Genomic DNA, 25,289 nt, shown 5'->3' on the forward strand with positions numbered 1-25,289 from the left:
AATCTTGACATACACAATAAATTTACACATACAAAATTATCCATCTGGGATATAATTTTTTTGGCTGACTAAGCCAATTTTTTCGGCTTGTGCCAGGTCAACTGAAGCGAGGTTGACTATTATTTTCTCAGAGTGAGTTGTGTTATGAATGTCAGATATATTACAGTGTAGGCCTACTGACGATGTGTTAAGAAGCCATGAACAAGACAGCTTGGGATGACGACAGGATTCTGAAGTGAAGAGAAACAGTGTATGCCACTGAAGAGCAAACAGGACATCATAGTCAACAGCATGGTAGAGCAGAACAAGCACATGATGTTATTCATACAAGCAATGGTCTTGGTGTACACTGTATTTTAAATACATGTACATTGTTGGTAGTGCCTTGTATTAAACCCACTACGGGCCTCTGAGTTTTTAGCTTTGGCTCAGAAATGAACTGGCATCTACTAGATGCTGTGAAATAGTGAAATATTGATCAAGGGATTTCCTCCTATTCTTTCTTGTTGGGGGGGGGGGGGGGGGGGGGGGAGGTGTTAGAATAATTACTGGTTGCTGGCCACATTAGATAGGCCGGCCATTGTACTATACACAAATCATATAACAAAAACAATGGGGGGGGGGGGGGCATACAAACCACTTATAGCTAAAGATGAGTAGCTACTCTTGTGTATAATACTTTCACATCACCACTTTGTGTCAAATCCCAGATAGCATGCTATGAAGAAACATGGGAGGTCCGATTGAATTTGCTGCTCACTGGGGGTATTCGAAAACCATGATTAGCACCCGTCAGCTAACATATGCATGAGGGAATATGGGCATCAAAGCATTAGCTCATTGGTAATGTTCAACTCCAGTCGAGATTGTTTGCCTGTGCGTGTACTTACACAGATATCAGTGATAAATTAAAGCTGTACATAATTTGTTACATGGATGCTTCAAACATTTCTGCAGTAGGCCAGCCTTCACAATGCATGGTGTCTACACACTGCTGGGTCTATAAGAGCAGATAATAACCACAAAGCAGTGGATAACATTGTGATCATTATAAAACATGCATAATGACGCAATAAACAGCAACATTGGAACCACTCATAATTCTGTGTGCCATACCCATTAGATCATGAGAAACAATTTTCATATCCACGCATGTGCACATTGTGCTCTGGTCAGCCCAAAAGACTTGCAATGTCCTTCCATCTTCTACACAGTACTTGCTGACAAACTGACCATTATTCACGGATGTCCATTGTCCACTTCTTGGTCATCCAGTGGCTAAAGTTCTGTCAAACTGAGGTCAGCCAAACAAAGACTGGGAGGCTAGTATTTTCATTAGGCAAAAAGTGTAGGTACCAGTACTTCATGAACCTTCTAGTATTACTGGTGTCGGGTCACGTGTCACCTGACTTCTTGGAGGGTCCTGATTGGTCAGAGGAACAGGTGGTTTTGTGTGCTCCTTGACTCTGCAGAAATCTCTGGAAGGACTCTGCCTCCTTGAGTTCCTCTTCATCTGAGAACATTGTATGGACGAGAAAAAGATACAGTCAAGAACTCAAAATCAAATACATGATATTCTTTCACATGAATGAGAATACCTAAAAAGCATAGTGTAAATCTGACAATTCATTTTTAAGATGAAAATGTGAAAATTGGGCACTAAGTAACCAGGATTTCCATTGATCCACATGAAACTACAATCACAAATGCACTGAAAGCACTAACATAGCTTCACCAATTCTGGTTTTAGAGGAGAAGAATTTTTTTTTATTCCATAATGTAGGGCTTTGGGGCCCCTTTAAGCCCCCGAAAGGGGTACTGTGCCCATTTGAACAAATCAAGATCCTGTCACCCTGGGATGTTACCTGCCTAAATTGGTCAAAATCTGAGATGGAGTTTTCAAGCAGCTGAAAGTGTACAAATTCATGCACAACAAACAACGCAATAAGCACGTAGGACAGTGATCACAATAGCCAACTTGAGCTTTTTGGCTCATGTGAGCTAATTATGATTTTGCAACTACAAGCCCTCCCACATGAATGTAATTGTGGTTTGGGTATTACTCATCATTAACCAAATTCACTGGATACAAATATTTCTGGTTGCTTCCATGTCATGAAAAAGGAGACAAATTATCAAAGATTTGGGAGCAAGAACATGGAAGTCATGAAGTGATGGTATCATTAATCCAATTACTTTTCAAATGTGGTCACATCAACTATCTTGTTCATAGAAGACATCATATTTCAAGACCATGGAATTTTCTTGTGATACATAAAATCTTTTGTTAAAACCTAGACCTTGAGTCTTATTTAAGCCAAAAGGAACATGGAATTGAACTTTACTTGATGGGATTTATTCTGAAGAGCCATCTGGGAGTGAAGCCCATCATTTAAAGGCAATACGTCAACAGGACTCTGGGGGGAGCAGATAAATCATTATAAAGATGCAATTTTATGTGACAAATATCCTCTGTAACTATACTTGAGGTAAATGCGACTATCTCAATATACCTTGGTGGGAAACCTCTGATAGTGGTTTTGTTTTGGGGAGTTTGTGTGTGTGTGTGTGTGTGTGTGTGTGGTGTGTGTGTATTTTGTTTTGCTTTGTTTTTGTTTTTGTTTTTTTTTTTATTTTTTACAGGGGAGGAGAGATGGTTGAGAATTGAAATCGACGGGTGTGTTTGATCCCCCTCCTAAAGCCTACCATACCATTCTATACCATACCATACCTGCACCAGAGAAGCATGCGAGCGCTACTGAAGTGTACCGTGCAGTACTATATCGAGCCAAAAGTGGACAACTTCCCAACGTGCTCCAAAAGCATACCATAACTGTATCAGAAATTGGCATGAGAAGAATGCCCGTTATAGGTCTTCATCATAATGCAGAGTTGATTCTCTTTGTTTGGGATGTGTTCAGGACACCTGTATGCAGCATAAGCGCGCCAAGTGCATGATCCTGTTTGCTACAAAACATGTGACCCCCTCTGACACATGTCCAAAAATAACTTACAAGGTATACTTTCTCTAAGGAGCACTCAAGCACTCCAAATCTGCCATGGCATGACACAATCGTTTGGTTTGCTTTTAGTGCTTGAATGCCATCATCCGGACCTAACCTCAGCTCAACTGCTGTCTTCGCCTCTGTAACAACGGAGGATAATATGACAATCTCATTTTAATTTCATTCCCTTCATTCACTCAAACACATTACTATAGTAATTTAAGTTAACACATAGCAGAATAGCAGTTGATATCAATCAAGACATGCCTGTACTGTTTGACCCAATTTTTGCAATCACCTCACAAGAATAAAAACGAAGCATAATTCCAGTTGTCGAAGTAATAAGACAAGAACGAATGTCTTTGAGCATGTTTGCTGTTGTAATTTCAGCAGTGAGTTAATTTTTTTTGGTCAAATTCGTCCACAAATTTTCTGTATGAATTGCTGTATGAGATCATTAAAGCACACAGACATTTTCAAATTAAGTAAATTCTAAGAACTGGATACTTTATATTTTATCAGTTTCCTTTAGTTTTCAGGTGTTGTAACTTAAGCCAAACTCACACAGTTGCCTACATTCTTACATCCACCACAGATAAATACGATAAAGTGGACACAGCCTGGACGTAGGTATCCACAGGCTTGTGAGTAGACATAACCGTCCATAACTGATCCGTAGTAAAATACAAAACCACAGTATCAAGTCTGCGAAATTTTGGAATTTCTTGGACACAACGCCGGACACAGAGTATTATATGCTGGGGCATTAGATTCAAGACAGAGGAGCTTTTTTTTCTTCCTGTTTTCAGAGAACTCTATACTCTTTAACATGGGATTAGATAGAGTAACATATCAAACTGACCTGCCTGAAACAAAATCAGCTTTTCTTGTAGACTCAATGAAGGCAAAAGATATGTGGATGAGTGCTAAAATAATTATGGTAATAACTATAAAGAAAAAATGTTACCTTCACCATTCCCAGAGCCTCTGTTCCACTCTACTGTTGATCCCTGGGTCTTTCCCTTCTTTAGTTGCTCCAGCTTTTTCTCCTTTTGCTTGGCCTCTGCTTCAAGCTACCAATCAGAGACAGCACAGAAAAATGAAGCACCTAATGAATACAATTTTTCATCCATTGAAGGAGGTAGGGAAGTAGGGGCATTGGAAATTATCCCCCCCCCCCCAATTATCTAGTCATGAATGATCATCAGCTTAAATATATAAAAATGACTTTGTGACTAAGAACACATCAAACTTCTCTTCAAAAACACAATATTACTTCCTTAAACATGGGCTAGCAGGTGATTCTATAGATGGATTACTTCCCGACAAGAACTATCTACCTGTACCACTTATTTTCCTCTCAAGATTGTTTAGAGAGTTGCCAGAACATGTAATGATAATAAATGTAGTAATCCAACAATGCTATGCAACACAATGATGAGTAATTTAGAATATTTCATTCAAACTTGCACATGTTAATAAATATGTATAAACTTTCTTTTGTGTGTAATGTATCATCTTGCTCCATTGTTTCATACTGTTTCATGCAACAACTACAGGTGCAGAATATATCATGGGACAAGAAGCATTCACTTTCAAAGCTCCTATGCACATTAAATGCTTCATTATCGAAATCATAACACCTGAATACCCAATATATTTGCAATATGATAGAAATTGATGTAAAAGTGACTCACCTTTTCTCTTCTCAACCTTTCATATTGGGGTTTGTATTCCCTGTTTATTGAAAAAAAAAACAATGAAAGTCAAACTATCATAAGAGTATTTTCATATTCAAGTTGGGCTGAAACTTTTCAAGAAGATGGGGAAAAGACGAACACTACAAATTGTCATTTTGTGTACAATGAATAAAAAATATTGTTACTTTGTGAAATAGAAGTATATACTTTTTGTAGCAACATTTTCCAAATGCCCTTTCAGTTCATGACTGACCTAAAACAGTATGCCTTGTGTGAACTGAAATATACCTAAGAGAATAACTGATACTGAGATAAGTACAATGTTCAATCAATTCATAACCTGTGCCACGGAGTTTATGTTTTTGCCAACGTTGGTTAGTTTGTCTGTTTGTTTTTCTATATGTTTGTCTGTCTCCTAAATAAGTCATAAAAGTTTCAGGAAAAGTTGATAATGACAAAAGGAAGAGATACCTACATATTGGTAATGATCCAGATCATCATTCGATTTTTTTTTTCTTTTTTTTTTAAATCACAGTAGGGGTAAGAAAGGGCTGCTTGGGCATGGTCTGTGCTCTCAAAACAAATATTTAATCATTAAACAGTTCTGATGCGCTACAAAAGCAATTGTATTAGATATTTTGCATCTCATTCAACTCATCCAACTGTATCATTTTTTGGTGTTCATTAATGCACTATACAATATTCTTACTCTTATAATACAGACTCATCCTACAGTTTGAAGTTTTGAAAGCTTTGACAATGAATGCAGACAGACTGGTGGAATATTACATTATTACTGCAATATTCATATAAATATTGTCATAAACTCACAAATATATCCCTCCATTGCCAGAAAACACCACTCCACTCACACGGACAGAAAACCAAGAATCTTGATTGGGTTACATTATCCACTGAAAGCAAGCAGTGCCAGATTACCCAAACACAACTTCCCATGATATGATAGACATGGAATGATAATAGGAAAGAATTGTGTGTTGAAAGCATCATCTCACCTGCTGTTCAATTAGATACATTCAACATGCTGATTCTAAAAGTATAAGTACATGCTCTCTCACAATTTAAAAAAAAAACTATCTGTGTCTCTCAATAAAGGATGTAAAACAGGATTGATCTACTGTATATGCCATACATTTAGCAAGTGTAAATTTTTGTGAATCAGGACTTCCCGACGATTTTGCGAGTAGTTAAATTCACAATCGTGGAGTACTGTACTGAACGGAGAGATGTATACCTGTGCATCACATTCATATCGGGATCAGAGTTATTATTTTCATGTGTCTTTAATTTCGCGAAAAGCACTAGACTCATCAAACTTGTGAAAATACAAACCTCGCAAAATATTCGGCGTATACAGTAACTAGTGCAATACATATACTTTGTGCAATGCATAACATCATTACCCTTGACTACATACAAAAAAAAAAAAAGTTGCTGGGAGTGACTGATAATTGGCAATTCTTGTGAAATTAAAATCACCATGCAAAAGTCAATGGTACCCCCTCTTCATTGTTGTCAGAAAAGAATCTGCTCTTACATTTCATATTCTTCTACAGCTTCCTTCACAGCCTCAAAGAACTGATCCATTCCCTGTCCAGTGACAGCCGACACACCAACAGCCTAAACAGAGAAAAGAGATAGAATGACAGTGCAATTTTTCTCCATCTCTAAATTTGACTTTGATAAACAACACTGAAAACTAAACATACAGAAATGGTGAAAATTTCATTAAACTCACGACATCACCCAATATCTTGGGTCTTTCTGAAGCAATTACAGCTCCAAGGAATATTTACATGAGGCAGACAGACAACCCAAAAACATCACACATTTGCCATCACTACACAAAGGAGATATGACGTAAATGTGCCATGTATTACTTACCAATAACATACGTATAATGGTGGACAATATAATCTGATGCCAAGTAGGAATTAATATAATGTGATTCAAAATATGTTTAAAATGTTTTTAAAAAATAATCAAGGGGTAAGTCTTAAGGCCATGTTACACCTTTCCAGGCAAGCTAACCGGGCTTGTTGCGAGGAGGGATTTTCCACACGCAGGAAAATTTTCCACAGGCGGACAAGGATGTTTGCGAGTTTCGCATCTGTTTCTTACCTACTAGACACACACAACTTACCTTCTACTTGCGTGTATTCGGTGTGACCTGCGTGAGAGCTTTGAAACCGATCCGTTTTCTGTTACGACCGACTTACAGGTACTGAGATGTACCTGCTTTGGAGTTGCCTGCGAGGTGCTGCTGGTAAGGGTCTCATACTGGTGTTCTGCAAGCGAACCCCCATGACTCACTCAGAACAAGTTTTGAGCATGCTCAAGGCCTTGTCATACCACATCTGGGGAAGTTTTGCATCTTGACTTGCGGAGAAACGAATTTGCTACACGGAGCTCTCCGTAGTTGGTCCGCACCTGATAGTACCTGGCGCGTATCTCGCCTGTAGTTGCCCGGAGGTGCGCACCCAAGTCCGATTTAAGTGCAGCCAAGTTTTGAGCATGACCAAAATTTTTTCCGCGTGAGTCGCAGGAATGCCCGGAGAGGTCCACGCAGAACGCCATTAGGAGGCCCTTAGCGGTAGCACCTCGCAGGCAACTCCCACGCAGGTACTTCGCAGTCTCGCATGCAGCCAAGATAATGACATTCTGTTGAATTACAGCCATTCCTTCAGAGGAATTCCTTCACTGAGTTGTCAGCCCCCACGCGACTGGTACAAAGGTCACACAGTATACTCGCAAGTAGAATTTAGGTAGAACGCGTCCAGCAAGTAAGACACATGCACTGACTCGCTTAAATCCTTGTCCGCCCTCTGGAATGCTCGGTATGCTGGAAAATCCCTACACTCAACAAGCCCGCGTAACTTGCCCGGAAAGGTGTGACAGGGCCTGAACATAGTTACAGGTAGAAAGATCTACGTGCACACCTCTGGGCGACTACAGATGAGATACGTGCTAGGTACTGTCATGTGCGGGTCATCTGCGGGGACCTCCAGGTAGTAAAAATTGTTCTTCGCAAGTCGTACGCAAGGCTTGCCCGGAAAGGTGTGACACGACCTTTAGTCAGTCATATAATAGTTTGGCCTGATTTTGTCTATTGGCAGTTGACTTCATTTATCAACCCACTCCAAACCACACTCAAATATGTTGCCAACAAAGAGTACAATACATAACTAATGGTAGTTATGCTGCGTTTACACCATGTTCCCGGGAACCACGGCAGTCGTGTTTCAGGCCACTGTGGACAAAACGGGATGAGCGTGAAACAACACAGTGAGACAGGATAGGCAAACGTGACAGGCTGTTATTGCCCTGGATGTCGTGTCAGATTTTTGAATTGTCAAAAATTTGCCACAGAAATCCCGGTGCTAATGAGAAATATTTTATGCCATGATAAAACGGGGTGAACACAACAAAACACGACAGCACGTAATAGGCCGTAACAAAACTCTGAGGCGGTCCGTAGCGGGATGCGACAGAAAATGTTGACAGTCTAGCCTGACCAGACATCATGATAACAGCGTCTGATATCTATATGTTCACCAATGCTAGGACTGGAACGAACGAGACTAGAATGCGAAGAGGGGAAAATAGGAGAATGTCTCCATCCACCCACGACGCACTACATTTCGGGCAAATGGGGCTGCCTTAGCCGCTGGGAACACAGTGTAAATGCAGCTCGACAAGACTATGGTTTGAAACTGACAGTGATGACATTCTTACCCTTAGATTCTGGTAGAATTCATCCAGCACAAGACTCATGGATCTCGTCAGATTGGAGGCATAGGAAGTCTCCTGGTTCAGGGCATCTTGGAACGTCTCAAAGTCATTCATCCACTCCATGGCGAAGTCATGAGCAACAATGTCGATCTTGTTCATGACCACGATGAAAGGAAGTTTGTATTTATACAGGATGCTAGAGCAAAATACAATTTTGAAGTCATGATGATATTCAGCCATGACACACATATGGAACATAAAATTTTATCTTATGTAAAAGATTGCGGCTCTTGAAAAGAATCAAAGAAATATTCATCAAATAGCAGAAAACAGTATAATTTTGCATTTTGAATACCTCTGCTACTCTCATGCAAACTATGTGTGTTCCCTTTCTATTGTTCTGCACTAATTCAGTACGCTACTTATTCAAAATTATCCGATATAATGCACTATGAACACTTCATAAAATCACTTAGTGCCTTGTCCAGATTATTACGTAAACTCTCAGAGAACGCTCAAAGGTTAACTCCAATATTAACAGAAATCTTACATCGAGGATACAGCATGTATTGATGAAACGGTTATGGTTCTTATTTTCTTCTAATCTCTTTTTTACATATAAAATATTTGAATCAAGATTAACAACTTTACAAAGCAGAGGTTATGGAACTAACTTAACAATAGCACTCCCTCGGAAAGGACGGGCTTTATGTTTTCTAAACTCTTTTTTTGTTGTTGATCGGTAATTATAATTAATTGTGATGAAATATAAATTTGTAATGATGTATGTGTTTACTGTATTGTGAGTATAAATCATGCTTGCTCGCTTGTGTATATATTGAAAATTGTATCTATTTACACATGTGTACATGTACATGAATGTACGTAGGTATGTATGCAGACATTCCTGTGTACCCATATGCTAACAAGAAGAACTTCCTATATAGACAATAAATGAATCTGAATCTGAATCTGAATAGAATGTGCAAACAAAAATACAGAAAACAAAGTCAAGAAGGGTAGCATAACTTCAGCTGAATGAAAAAAAAAAAAAAATTTCTCTCAAAAGTCTACCATATCACCAAAGCCCTAAATGCAGAGCAATGAGTTACATATTCAAAAATGTAAGATCAATGCTTTGAATACAAGAGGTAGTACTGCATCTGTGTTCATTCACTCATACCTGCAGGCATACAGCATGTTGGACATGAAGGTGATGGGGTTGACGCTTCTGGCAGTGTCCATGACATAAATCACGACTGTTGGAAATGTGGAGGCCTGCAAATTAATCAAGTGTTGCAGATTAGTGGCCAAAAGTCCTCGCATGCGAATGTCAGATAGATCATGAAATACCAGTAATAATTTTGTGCTAGTGTACAGAGCTTTTAATCAGAGCGTGGTGATGACAACGGCGATGATGATGATGATGCTGACTGCACTTATGTCTCAAAATTGCTCGAGTGAAGAGCAATGGCACATTGGCCTCTAGGTCAAATACACTAGCATTTACCACAGAAAGATCTTACCATTCTCTAGATACGTGTACCATATCATCATAAAAGGTGTACTGTAAAGTGGGTATTTTTGCACAACTAATTTTTTGCTTGGCTGGGCAAGAAGAGTTTCATGTGCTTTTAATTCCATTGAATCAAGACATCAACTACTGAAACATATGACAAGCAAAAAAAATTGTGTGCTTTTATTTTCGCGCTAGTTTCTGGTTGCACAAAATGCCCAAAAATTTCAGCACTGCGAAAATTTCCACTTTTACAGTATTCAATTTCAGGGTTGTCAGTATTCAATGGGAAAGAACCAAGTTACAGAAAGACAGAAAAATAAAAACACTGTACTAACACAGTGATTTAATTGAATGTTCAGATTGAGATATTACAAGAGGGTGAAAAAGTAGGTGATCCTCCACATACATTTGCAGGCTCAATAGTACATTAACTCACTCATACGATTTATAGCAGGAAATAATATTTTTCACACAAATCCATGGTTTCCATTAGAATGCAAAGTGTAATGAATAAAAAAAAGCAACAAAAAAAATGTCAAGTGTTTACAACATTGTAACAGTTTGAAGTTTGAATTTCTCCAATTCTTGCTAAGTGTCAAATACTCACACTGTATTTTCTCACGCTTAAAACTTGGCTTTCTCCCACTTAACGTAAGTTTTACTACATGTATCAAATCACAAGGCTGAGATAGCACCAGAGAGCTTTATATCTTTAGTGCTTCCAGGGCCCTCACAAAGCACTTGGCATTTTGTGCATGTTCATGCAATGAGAGTCTCCAGATAGCCAGGAGGTCCAGGTGGGAAAATCTCCTGTTTGAAAGATGTTTGGGGATGGAGTCTCTGTAATGGTGCTGATTTTGCTGTTAAAGACCACGTAGCATGGAGATTCATAGAGTGGGAAGGCTGCTGCGGTTCAAATTAATTCTAGAATCCCTATAACAAATTGTGTACAGCCTTATCAGTGATTTCTGTCTTTGTATACAAACGGCCATAATCTGGACTGAAGTCGACCGTTATCGATGAGTGTATCATGCTTCGATGCAAATATTCGCTGACCAAAGCTAAACATGTTTTTTTTTTTTTTTACTGTATCCTAGTGGACAGCGAATGAAATGGACCATGCATGAATCCCCAAGCTACTGGGTCTTTAATAAACTTGTGATGAAATTATTCCTGACCACTCAACAAAACTCTGAGAGAGAAATGACACGATGATTGTTTTTCTTACTTTCTTAGTTTGATTTTTGCATGTATGAGTGTGAGCAATGCAAAAGGTAAGTTTTCAATTAGATGACATTTACCAGTGTCTCTGAAATGATGGTTCCTGATGCTGACCAGGTGAAGACTTCTATCTGGCCTGGAGTATCAAGGATGATGTACCTTAGGAAACACAGAGCAAATCAGTGTAGAAAACAAAGACACAACAACAAACAGTCTGGTGATTGATGGGAAATGACACATATCTGAATACTGGATCTCTTTTATGCAGATCATGAGCAGCCAGCATATTGTTTGAAAATTAATGTCACATAGATCATAAAGATTTCTTTATTGTTCTAAAAGAGTGATCAAAAGACATACACAACATTTTTCTTCTCAACGGCCAATGCACTTACTGCATAACGGGTAAATGGGCTGATTCAACATACATTGTACCAGAAATCATGCTTGTCTGAAGCAGGCTGAAGGTGACATACGTACTGTTTTTAACGGTTTAACCAGATACACTGATTACTGTTACTTTCTGTACCATTTTCCCCCCAATGAATGTTACATAAACTTGATAGAATACTTACTTCGTCTCTTTGCTTCTTTTCTCTGCAAAGGTCATAACCTGGTCAAAGCGGGTAGCAAACAGGTTCAAAGATGTCATGATTCCTCCATTGGGACCCAAACCATATTGTTTCATCACCTCCTTGTATTTAACAGTGTCTCGAATATCTGCAATATTTTTGAAGAACAAAGCAGGATTCATCGCATACTCTCTTGATACAATACGATATGAATTAATGTTTTATACACTCTTTCAATATTTCTCAGAGTGCTTATAAAATTACAGAAATGGAACATTCATAAACAAAATTCACTTAATTTCAGAATAACAAATTAAAAACATTTTGACCAACCTTCAATCAATCCATCATTTGGACACCACAAACTAAGTCCACAGAGGCAAATTGCATCATTCATATGCAGGTGTACATACACTGTACATAACACATGTGTACACAGATAATCCATGATTTTCTACACGTACAGACATAGACCTGCGCAGAGCTTAACCCTCAATGCAGCATTTTGTTGTAACTTGCACAGCAATTTCAATCCCCTCACAAAAAAAAAAAAAAAATATATATATATATATATATATATATATATATAAATACAAAACAAATATGCACAGACCACAACACAACCAATTTAGACAAATCCTTCACATAAAGTGTATGTGCAACTCCCGGAAGGCCCTTGTAATACTGCAATTATTGGTAAAGGATACAACTGTGTCACATTAACTCCTAAACACTGACACTTGGTTTCAGGCCACTTAAGCCAGTGAGTATGGTAACTGCCAGAAATCTAGACCTTTCAGCCCGAATTCACAAAGTGGTACAATTGAAACCATGGTTTAAACCATGGTTTAAAAATGCAAATTTCTTCAGTGTAAATACGATTGACAGATTGCATACTAATACGCCAACAGATGTCCAGTAGAAAGCATGCATCGATACGGGCATGTCAAAGGTAAGCCTATTTCACTCTTATTTTAGACCATGGTGTAAATTTGTACCATGGCCTAAGTTTAAACCACCTTTGTGAATTCAGGCATAAGAGGAGTGAACCTTGAAATTTATTTGACAACACTTTGTCCCACACCATTTCATCGAATACAATGGAAAAAGTAATAACTCCTTCTGTTTGACTTACAAAACAGACCGAAAATATAACATGGCCAGCACCACATTTTGAAAAGTGGGGGGCCAACTTCCGGGTTTCATGAGCTAACAAGAAAGCACAAAAAACAGGCCTTCAGCACAACTTCTGGTGCCACTTTCGGGTTCTTCAGCTGACAAGCAAAAACAAATGCCTTACCACGCTCAAAGGCTTCATTCTATTTCTTTTTTTTCCAGTGCCACTACCAGGGTTTAAAAAAAAAAAGTGAGGGTGACACCCTATGATGAATTCCTGTGTAAGAGTGCAAAAAAAGTAGAGGGAGCCTGAGGCCACCCCCCCCCCCCCCCCCCCACTGGCCCTGTTTAATAGCTCATACATTGTAGATGTGAATTCATGCAAGAATTGAAATCATTTTCATAAAAGAGCGTGAAACAATACACTGACCTTGCAAGCTGTGACCTTGGTAACACTTACGCACCTCGGGGCCTGGGCAACCCAATATCATCACAATCCTACGAGCAGGGTAATTGAGAGTGAAAGCAGCTCTGCTTTCCTCATTACAGCATTTACCTTCATAACAGATGCGTCTAGAGAATACATACATACAGTCCACTTACCAATATTTGTTGGATATCCAACTTCATGTACTGCAGGGTCAAGGTTGATTATGTACGGTGGCTGTTGGTTGGCATACAAGTATGCTGTCAACCTCTGTGAAACCAAACAGACAAAGACCTCTTTAAAAGAAGAAGAGAAAAAAAAGAAGGATCGGGAGCAGGAAAATCTGAAGCTTATCACTTAACTTAGATTACTTTTAGCAGTAAATTCTGACTCCATAAAATATTCTATATTCATACTTTGAAAATAAACCCATTGATTATTACAGAATGTGCCTTCTAAAATATAATATACCTATATAGTGATTAGCACTATATCGGTACACTTACGTTTATTGACTAAAGTACTGGTATTAAAGTTGTTGGAGCGCTAAATTTAACTTCGTAATATTGTGAATGAGCATTTGGCATGCCATAGACGTTCGTGCAGTCATTTTTCAAACGAAGGCGGCGATAAATTGGGGAGCGCTGCAAAGAAGTGGAGGAAACAACCAGAAAACAGGAGGAAACAGTGGAAGAGATGAGTCAAAATGTTTACTGATTAATCCCGTATATATTTTTATATTTTTTTTTTTTAACTGGGTCGAAGTTGCATTCAAACAGAACGATTAAAACCGTCGCAATAGCATAAGTATCAGTGGTGTCTGTCTACAGAAGCGAAAAACTGAACCAGCAAAGTTTTTCGCGGAATTAGACATACTTGTCGGTCAAATTCAACCCCTGCCCTGTACATTTAGTCACTGCATCGGCACATACAATGTACCAGTACAGAGAATTTGTTTATCTTTTGTGTTTTTGAGGGTGCCATCACACTCTGACTGAGCTTGCGATAAGCAAAACAAAAAATCTCGCAACAGAACAGCGTAAAATTTATCTCTCAATTTCTAGCGCTTTCAGCTCAGCAACCCCAATTCTTAACACAGGACTTAATTCATGCACGTTTTGGAAAAGTTACGTCAATTCTGCATTTTTTATGGCAAAATTTGGGATCTTAGATGGATTTTTGGAGGTGACGTGACTTAGGGACTTTCTTGTTAGCTGTTGTGAACAGCAGAGCCAGCATGTGAAATGATGTGATAATTTATGCATGTGTTGTGACAATATAATTTGCTGGCTTGTGATAAGCAATGAATTATATAAGCAGATACGGGAATGATAAGTGTCTGGATTCCTGAGGGTGGCTGTAAACTAAGTGGTTTTACTCTAATGCCTTTATTCTATAGCCTGCACAGAAGAAGGAGGAGGGGCAGGAGGAGGAGGAGGAGGAGGAGGAGGAGAAGCAGAAGACAAAGAAGAACATGTGTCTGTAATTAACCGCCCCAGGGAACTCAACACGTACTGGTTGCAGCGCCCCGTAGCTATAGCCAAAATGGGTACGCTAGGGTTGTTCTAACTTTTGTTAGCTCATGGCAGTAGCTGAATAGAGTATACAATTGTACGTGCCAAAGTTTGGTACACTGAACGATTTTTGTGCTATAGAGTAAAAGCCCCAATTTTCGGACACTTAAGCTTTTTTGCAATATTTATCAACTCAAATAGTACTCCACAAAATTATATCCATAATAATGTCTGTTAAATATATCAACCTAATTTTTCCCAATATTGATTTTTTTAAAGAGATCATAAAATTTCACAAAATCCCCAAATATTATGACCATGTCAATTCCCCAAAATTCGGACAGCATCTCCAAAATTCGGACACGCGCACAATGTCAATACACATACAAGGCCGCTGAAAAATCCGCGCGCGCCATACCTTGTTGGCGCAAGGTTGCATCGGGGATGTTGTGGCGCCCGTTCGAGTCCGAATTTTGGGGACTCTGCACTTGCATTCAGCCCCTGTACATTTATTCACTGCATCAGCACGTACGGAGATTTTGTTTTTCTTTTGTGTTTTTGAGGATACCATCACACTGAGCTTGCGATAAACGAAAAATCTCGCAACAGAACGGCATAATTTTTCAATTTTTAGCGCTTTTTCGGCGACCCTGATTCTTTACAATGGACCTAATTCGCGCGTGCTTTGAAAAGTTGCGGCGATTCCGCAATTTTGACTGCAAAATTTGGGATTTTAGATGGATTTTTGGAGGTGGCTTGGGCACTTTCCTGTGGTGAACGAGCGTGCTAGTATGTGAAACGATGCGATATGCTTGTGTTGTGACAGTCAACAGTCCACTTTGATGCCTTGTGATAAGTGGTAAGTGTCCGGATATTGGAGGCCGGCCGAAAATTGGGGTTCGTACTCTAGAACTAGTTCCAAAACAGATGAAGTCTCGAGTGTATCTTTTGGAAGATTGTGTGTCAATTTAATGACATTCTAAATGCATATAAGATAAAAAAATTATAAGAAATTTTGCAAAAAAAAAAAAATAAAAAATTGGTTTCTATGCCACCTTCTCTGGTGCCATATGTTGGGTAGGCCTACGTACAGTGCATCCTTGATTGGTACACACACGATTTGTATGCGCTGTACAACTCCATTCATTTGCGCGCATCAACATTATCACCCATGGCATAAGAATCATGTAGTCATTGTAGGCCCTAGTTGTAAATACCGGTACCATTATTACCAATCATGGCACAGCGCTGTCTGGGGGCAAGGCTGACACTAAGGCTAAGCTGACAGTTAATAACTATTAGGCCAAGTAAAAAAAGAAACCAGTTTCTCGTCCTCGCGCGCATCGATTTTGGCCTCCGCATCGATTTTTTTACTATTTACTATTTTCAAAATGGCGCTAAAAATACCAAGAAATTCATAATTCTCGTCCCAGCCCGCTCCCCGCCCGCATCGATTTTCAGTTACCGCATCGACTTTTTTGATATTTACTATTTTTTCGGCCGCCAAAAATAAAAATCGACAATTCACCTACCAATCGTGATGTCTCATTTCTAATTACGCCTTGCGTCCTCTACTTAGCTGTAGTACTGCTGTAGCTTCTGTAGTGCGTATGTAATAACGCATGCATTTCACACTGCGAGCTCAGCAAGAAGGAATGACTCACAAAGCAGTCGAACTGTAGTTGGATGGGCGGCCGGGCCTGGGCGGGCTGTGATGTACAGCGCACTCGGTACTTCGTGAACGCAATAGCGGCAACATTTTAGCGAACAATCGCTGATATTCCACGCATATTTCGCGCACTGTTCGTATTTTTCCCCGTTTCTCATATTTTAAGCGGATGAATTGTACTGTACAAATGCTTGCGAGGATTGTATCGAGTTTGTATACATTTTCATGTCATTGTGACTATGTGCATGACATTGTGTGTGCAGTGTCGGAAGGTACGGTGCCAGTTGAGTGCATGCAGTGGCCGTGCCGCACCGTATAGTTCTTGGCAAAGTGTCCGTGTCTGTAGCTAGCTGTCCAGGGTCCCCATCCCCTGGTCTGTCAGCTGTCTACACGCACGCATGAACACATTCGAGAGGCTCGTACACTCTGCTCTGTAACATTGCATCTGACGGCGATGTATTGTTCTATTTTGAAGAGAAAATGAATGCGCTTTTCCAGCAAATGTAGAATTATTAAATGGGTGTATCTACAAAATAAATAACTTTTCCACGGATTCTGGTTTGTCTCGTATTTCTGCGGGATACTTTTCTTTCCGATGTGAATTCACGGACACGACCGTGAGTCGTATCATCTGTAGTGTGGTATACAGTGTGTCTCTAAAAAATGTAAACCCAACTTCAACGGCAAATTTTCAGAAAACTATGAAATATTTACACATTATTTTTTCATGGTTAGATAGTCCAATAAGTCCTCCGTCCAATGATACCACGTAGTGTATGTAACTCTCATGCATGACTGAGCATGATTCACCTTAGTGAATGGGTGTGAAATCGTCACTGTCGCAAGTTCCGTGATCAGCATACTTTCTCACATTGTACCAGATGGCTCTTTTTTGTTGGAGGTTGCCTGTCGGGGAACTGCACCCGAAAAGCCTTTTGAACTTCCACGAAACTTCTTGTTTCCTGGTATCGAGTTACCAGGAATACTCTCTGCTCAATTGTCAACTGTACCATGTTTGGAAAGCATGTGACGTGTGCCTGTGTCAGGAACAACCTTTGCTGAAGTTGTTACGGGTATGTAATCATAGGCCTAACATGTGACAAAAATTTAACTTCAAATATGCCCTGAATGCATGACAATAGCAAGAAATAACTTGCCACAGTGATGATTTCACACCTATTCACTAAGTTGAATCATGCTCAGTCATGCATGAGAGTTACATAACCTACGTGGTATCATTGATTAGAGGACTTATTGAACTATCTAACCATGAAAAAAAATGTGCAAATATTTTATAGTTTTCTAAAAATTTGCTGTTGAAGTTGGGTTTTACTTTTTTTAGAGACACACTGTACAATCATTCATCATCCAAATGATGAGTGATTATCAAATGTCTTTTTTGAAGAAACATCTTTGAATGTTTAATGCTATAATGCCATATCAGTATCATTTTGACATCCATCTGCAATTGTACAAGCCAGTTTCCAGTTGAATGTGCTACAATTGTACTGTGAAGAAATGCAGATACATACCAGCTGTGTGGACACAAAAAGTCACAAACACCAATGATAAATAAAGCAGTGTTTTGAATATCATGGAATTAATTTCAGTCGTACATTATTTTGTTGAAAGACATGTTTTATACCTGTTTCATATAGCACAATACATCAGAATTGCAAGTACACTGGTATCAGAAATGCCATTACAACACTAAATACCAGTATTAAGATGGTCATTTTCCCTCGACATCTGGTAGTGGAAAGAAAAAGCAATTTTTCTGCATGCATGAAGTTTCATTTCAAGTAATGGTACATATATCTATTTGTTTGAAAATGCACAGAGTGCAGGCAAGACATACACTTGGGACCTGGTCTCTCATAACACAGCTACCAGAGTGATATTTCATTTCATAAATTGGATATATAAAATAGTATACTAGTAAAGCCCTCTCTCGTTACCTTTCTCAGAATTACCGGACGAGAAACACATATTACTTTCGTTTTGACAATCCCCGAAAAAATAGTAAAATATCAAATAGTAAGGACCTCCCTCATCGCCTTGCTCAAAAAACCCGGACGAGAAACTGCTTTCTTTTTTTACTTGGCCTTAGGGTCTATGTACTGTAAATATCTCTGTGAGCTCACTAGACTAGTCTGTTGTAATCTGGCTGCTGTTGACTGAACATCACGACCAACTTCACTTCACTGGTAATAGCGGACCAAAATGAGGACCGCGTCGTAACCATGGTAACTCGCCTGCTAATCTCCAGCTTGAAATCTATTTTACGTTACGTTAACATTAGTTTGGCAAGAGGTAATGAAGATCAAAAACTTTTTGTGAAGTTTTACTGGTCTTTGCTGCCCTGTTTACTGTGAATTTTAAGAGGTAACAGGCTGCATCTTTCAAACATGATATACACCGAAAGATCGGTCTGTATCTGTCCGTCGGGGAATGTTCCGCGGAGACTGCGTCTGGCTTCATGGATCCCCTCCGTATACAGACCGAAGTCAATGATTGCAGCTCCTGTGTGGAGCAGTCGCGCACAGATCAAACGTTACGATAAACCAAATTTCAGACAGCTTTTTTTACATTCAAACAAGTTTGACATGACATGACAAATTATGCAGCAATATTTGGGATAAATTTCTCAATTGTGCAATCGAAATACTCACATAAACTCGGTTATAACGCAGAAATTTTATCGATATCGCAACATCGCCGTTCGCAAGCCGTAAGTCGCCATTTTGAATCTTTAAGCCGATCACATGCGAGGTACGTGTATCAGTAAAACAAACGCGTAGAAACTACCTCACATGTGATTGGCTAATAGATTCATAGTTTGAACGTGACGACGCGACAGGCTGTGTTTTACGTTGGAAATTATATTAAAATGTTGGATTATTCATTAATCTGGTGACATGGGTGAGTGTAATGTATTCTTAAAAAGCTAATTTCACTATACAAGCTTAAATTTGCCGACCTAGGGCTGTGATTGTGTGAATTAGACGCAATCGAGAAGGGTGAGGTACCTCACCCAATTTTCCATAGAGACAGTGGTTAAGAACATCCACACAGCAATGGGTACTGCAACCTTCCATCTGTCTACGGAGGACAGCGTTAATGGCAAACTAGAGATTGTAATTTGTCATCACTGACAAATTAAGGTGATCCGATTTTTTTTATCAATGATTCGAGTCCTGATCGCAATAGGCATGACCATACAAGTTTCATCTGTGTTTAGAGACATTGGCCGTGTGATGTTTGCATTCTCATTTAGAAAAGGGAGTCATATCTGCCATCTTTGGTACCAAATTCTGTATACACTGAATAATGAAGATACAGCAATGAATACATATGACCTTTGACCCACATTTGCACTCCCAAGATTGCATCTGATGAAATAGTGGTTAATTTGTGAAATGATTCTCGCAACATCGTCTATACGTGTGAAAAATATGGGAAAGATAGGACAGGTATTCACTAAGATACAAGATGAAACATTTATGACCTTTGACCCTAATTTACATACCCAAGATGTTGTCCGATCTAGTAGTTGTTATTTTATGAAATAATGTACGAGACATGAACTAAACATGTGCAAAATATGGGGGTGATAGGGCGTGTTTTTCTTGAGTTATTGCAAAGAAAATTGCAGAAAGAAAGAAATATCTCAATACATAGAAGATAAGCTTTAATTTCAACCAATTTTTTATCGTCATCCGACATCGTATGAAAAAAAAAGGCAAACAAAACGATGAGCGCAAAGTCTCAGCTACAACATATTAAAATCTGGAGAAATTCACCGAAGGGTAAGTGAGCTAGTGCTCGATAAAGACAATCATGTCAATTTTCACATTAAAGAAAATTCCCTCCCATAGAGATAACACGTCATAACGAAGATACAAAAAGAAGTACATATGACCTTTGACCTCAATTTGTACAGACAAGATGGCATCTGAGTAAAAAGTGGTTATTTTGTGAAATGATCCTTGTAACATGGTCTTTGCGTGTGCAAAATATGGAAAGATAGGACATGTATTCACTAAGATACAGGGTGAAACACTTATGACCTTTCACCCTAATTTACATACCCAAGATGGTGTCCGATCAAGTAGTTGTTATTTTATGAAATAATGCACGTGACATGAACTAAACATGTGCAAAATATAGAAGTGATAGAGGCCGTTTTTCTTGAGTTATTGCAAAGAAAGTTGCAGAAAGAAACAAATATCTCAATACATCGAAGATAAGCCTGAATTTCAACCCAATTTTTTGACGTGATTCTGACATCGTATGAAAAAACAAAGGGCACACTTACGGTAGCGTAAAGTCTCAGCTACAACATATTAAAATCTGGGAGAAATTTACCGAAGCTTAAGTGAGCTAGTGCTCGATAAAGATAGTCATGTCAATTTTCATTTCCAGAAAAACTGCACTCCCATAGAGATAACACGTAAACTGGTCAAATTTGACAAGATTACTTTTAATCCATTTTTACGAGGTGATACCGTTATCCAATCAAAATATTGTAATTTTATGTTTGAAAGAACATTAAATAAGCTACATCATACTGAAATCTGGGTGAAAATTGACAAAGGACTAGTTGAGATATGCTCGAATGAACTTGAAATTTGATGACGTCATTTTGAAAATTTACTTTTTTTACTTTATTAAGAAATTTGATATCTTTTAATCATTTTGTCAGCATTGCCACCCCATGAAATGACATGTACAACTCATCAGCTTTCAAAATATGTACAGAAAATGGGGGGTCACCGTCCATCCTGACGAGTAAAATCGGATTTAAAATTGGCAGTTTTTTGGCATAGTTGTACTGTATATCGCCATTGACGCTGCGCGCGGAATGTCAACTTTGACGGGCCCGTATGACGTCATATTGAGTCGGATTGACTTGAAACTTGGTAGATATATTCCTTGACATTTCAGGCAGCCGATAAGTGTGAAAAAACGGGAAATTTATATTGCATATGAGCTGTGCGTGCGTATATGAGCGCACGCGTACGCGTCCGTCCAATTTTTTCAATTTTTTCAAAAAATGCTTGAAATGGTCTGAAACGTGTGCAAAAAAAAATTGAGCTCGATTTGAGCATACAAATATTTCAACGCGCGCGTACGTGCACGTTTTAAGATAAAATAGATGAATTTTGAGAATAAGAGTAGAATGCGCTTGACCTGAAATATATGTGACGTAAATTTCATCGAAAAACTCCATTCCATTAATGAGATATCTTTGAGAATGTGTTTTCATATAATGACGTCATAGTGACGTCACGGTCGACTGATCACCATGATTTTAGTTCGATTGCCGTCTTTGCGACACGATACATATATGGTATAAGTTTGACATTGATAGGCAAAGCACTTTCTGAGCTAACCTCTGCACAACTTTGAGGAGAAATAAAGAAAGAATCAGTACAGATACAGAAGGTGATCCGAAGGATACTCGGATCACCTAACTAGAGATTGTAATTTGTCATCACTGACAAATTAAGGTGATCCGATCTTTTTTTTAATCAATGATTCGAGTCCTGATACTGCAAAGTCTCAGCTACAACATATTAAAATCTGAGAGAAATTCACCGAAGCATAAGTAAGATAGTGCTCGATAAAGAGAGTCATGTCAATTTTCACATCTAAACTAGAGATTGTAATTTGTCATCACTGACAAATTAAGGTGATCCGATTTTTTTTTTAATCAACGATTCGAGTCCTGATAGTGCAAAGTCTCAGCTACAACATATTAAAATCTGAGAGAAATTCAACGAAGCATAAGTAAGATAGTGCTCGATAAAGAAAGTCATGTCAATTTTCACATCTAAAAAATTCCCTCCATAGAGATAATACGTTATAGCGAAGATAGAAAAAGAAGTACATACGACCTTTGACCCCACTTTGCACAGACAAGATGACATCTGAGCAAAAAGTAGTTATTTTATGAAATGATCCCTGTAACATGGTCTTTACGTGTGCAAAGTATGGAAAAGAAAAGACATGTATTCACCAAGATACAGGATGAAACATCTATGACCTTTGACCCTAATTTACATACCCAAGATGGCGTCTGATCAAGTAGTTGCTATTTTATGAAATAATGTTCGTGACATGAAATAAACATGTGCAAAATATGGTGGTGATAGGGTATGTTTTTCTTGAGTTATTGCATATAAAGTTGTAAAAAGAAAGAAATATTACAATACATCGAAGATAAGCTTTAATTTCAACCAAGTTTTTTTTACATGATCCCGACAACGTATGAAAAAACGAAGGGCACATAACAATAGCCATACGTCTCAGCTACAACATATTACAATCTTAGAGAAATTCACCGAAGCATAAGTGAGCTAGTGCTCGATAAAGATAGTCATGTCAATTTTCATTTCCATAAAAATTGCACTCCCATAGAGATTACACGTAAACTGGTCAAATTTGACAAGGTTACCGTCAATCCATTTTTTCGAGGTGATGTCGTCATCTAATCAAAATTGTGTAATTATATTTATGAAAGAACATTTCATAAGCTACAACATATTGAAATTTAGGTGAAAATTAGCAAAGGATAAGTGAGATACGCTCGAGTAAACTTAAAATTTGATGACGTCATTTTGAAAATTTACTTTTTTTACTTTATTAAGAAATTTGATATCTTTTGATCATTTTTTCAGCATCGCCAACCCATGAATTGACATGTACAACTCATCAGCTTTCAGAATATGTCAAGAAAATGGGGGGTCACCGTCCATCCTGGCGAGTAAAATCCGATTTAAAATTGGCGGTTTTTTGGCATAGTTGCACTGTGTATCCCCATTGACGCATGCGCGGAATTTTAAATTTGACGGGCCCGTATGACGTCATATTGAATCGGATCCACTTGAAACTAGGTAGAAATATTCCTTGACATTTCGGACATCCGATCCGTGTAAAAAAATTGAAAATTTCTATTTCATATTAGCTGTGCGTGCGAATATGTGCGCTCGCGCGTACGCGTCCGTCCAATTTTTTCAATTTTTCAAAAAATGCTCCAAATGGTCTGAAACGTGTGCAAAAAAATTTTGAGCTCGATTTGAGCATACAAATATTTCAACGCGCGCATACGCGCGTGTTTTGAAAAAAAAAATGAATTTTGAGAATATGAGTAGAATTCGCTTGACTTGAAATATATGTGACGTAAATTTCATTGAAATATTCCATTCCATTAATGAGATATGCATGAAAATGTGTTTTCATATAATGACGTCATAGTGACGTCATGGTCGACTCACTGATCACTATGATTTTACTTGCGCTGTCGTCTTTGCGACATGATACATATATGGTATAAGTTTGACACTGAGAGGCAATGCACTTTCTGAGCTAACCTCTGCACAACTTTTGAGGAGAAATAAAGAAAGAAACAAAGAAAGAAGAAAGATTCAGTACAGATACAGAAGGTGATCCGAGAGGATACTCGGATCACCTAAATATAAAAAGAGACCCGAGTCCTCCAGACAGACGGATCTTTCTGTCTAACAAGGCTATAGATAAAGCTATACATAGCTTCAGTGTGTAAAAGAATACTAGTCAACTAGACTGCTGTACCAATCATACATGGGCTCGCTACTCATCACGTGCCCATTTAACATCAATTCTAGATCTAGTCCTATGGCATGGCGCGCGCACACCACCGCATACACAAAACTTACAAACGAAGAAATGTATGGGACTGAGCTGAGGAGTCTACATGTGCACAGTAACGAAACGCGTCATGGCGTCAAAAATAAAGTAAGTTTACGCACCTGTACAAACGTTGTTTTACCCGAACCTGCCATCCCTAAGACAATCAAGCATGGTGGCTTGGAGTCAGTGTTGTGTAAACCAGCCGAAGCAAAGGTTTTACTTTCCTCGTTTGGAGATGTGTTTTCTGTCATGCTGTCTTCGCCATCTCTCTCGTACGCCATGCATGTCGCCATTTTGGTTCGGAGTTTGCCCACAGAGGGCGCGCGAAGCCGGGGGCGCGCATGCGCAGGGGGATATCGGCGCGCATGCCACTGACGATGATCCAACTGTTACTAGTATCTCATCTGCGAGAAAACTTTGTGATGATCGCTGGCATTGCAGTTACATAATAATTAGGTTTTCCAGGTCAAATATGCCGCAATATCAGATCAAGTGTCAATTTAGGTTTTCAAATGTCAATAGGAGAATCAAATGTCCACTGAGCAAGACCAATATCCTGTAAGGTAAATAAGATGCCCATAGCCATATAGCCATGCCAAATATCCACACAATGGAAATTCTCACGTCATCTTAGGTCAATGAGAGTATCATGTCATTCACAGGTGATTCAGATGCCACTGCTATGTAGGTATCTTATTAATTTAGATATCAGTTGACTCCAAAACACAGCAAAGATATCTTCCTCAAAAATATAATATTCTTATAAACATCATCAGGCGAAGAAAACTGCGCATTTTCATACAGAGACTTATTTATGATGACTTTATCAAAACAAATATTTCTTTTTCTTTTTCTTTTTCTTATTCTGAAGAACACTGTTTGTTATTATCAGGGAATAGGAAAGAGTGATGAAGCATTATTTAGAAAACTGATTTTTTTTTTTCAATTTGCAGTGAAATGGCATGTGAATATTTACGAACTGCAAGAAAACTGACAAAAGAATTATCATCTTTTCAATGGTTCAAGAAGAGTGATTTCCTGTTTTGTTTTGCTTGTTTGTTTTTGTGTCGTTATTTCCCAAGGAAGCAAATAATCTGAGCCGGAAACGTTCTATATTCT

General features: G+C 38.6%; 1 protein-coding gene across 1 annotated transcript; it reads right to left on the bottom strand.

Moving 5' to 3' along the window:
* Positions 1 to 704: 704 nt before the first annotated feature.
* On the bottom strand, positions 705 to 24,432 carry LOC139730467 (GPN-loop GTPase 1-like). The gene is made up of 10 exons (XM_071641308.1): positions 24,290 to 24,432; positions 13,490 to 13,583; positions 11,774 to 11,918; positions 11,279 to 11,357; positions 9,642 to 9,736; positions 8,462 to 8,654; positions 6,264 to 6,346; positions 4,703 to 4,742; positions 3,973 to 4,078; positions 705 to 1,513 (listed from the first exon to the last, which is right to left on the bottom strand). The coding sequence occupies exons 1-10, from the start codon at positions 24,419 to 24,421 to the stop codon at positions 1,395 to 1,397; spliced, it is 1,086 nt and encodes a 361-aa protein (XP_071497409.1). The 5' UTR covers positions 24,422 to 24,432; the 3' UTR covers positions 705 to 1,394.
* Between the last annotated feature and the right edge of the window lie 857 nt (positions 24,433 to 25,289).

This window comes from Diadema antillarum, unplaced genomic scaffold, assembly GCF_040938485.1.
Source record: "Diadema antillarum isolate AM-2024a unplaced genomic scaffold, OU_Dant_1.0 seq00000315_RagTag, whole genome shotgun sequence".
NCBI classification, from domain to species: domain Eukaryota; kingdom Metazoa; phylum Echinodermata; class Echinoidea; order Diadematoida; family Diadematidae; genus Diadema; species Diadema antillarum.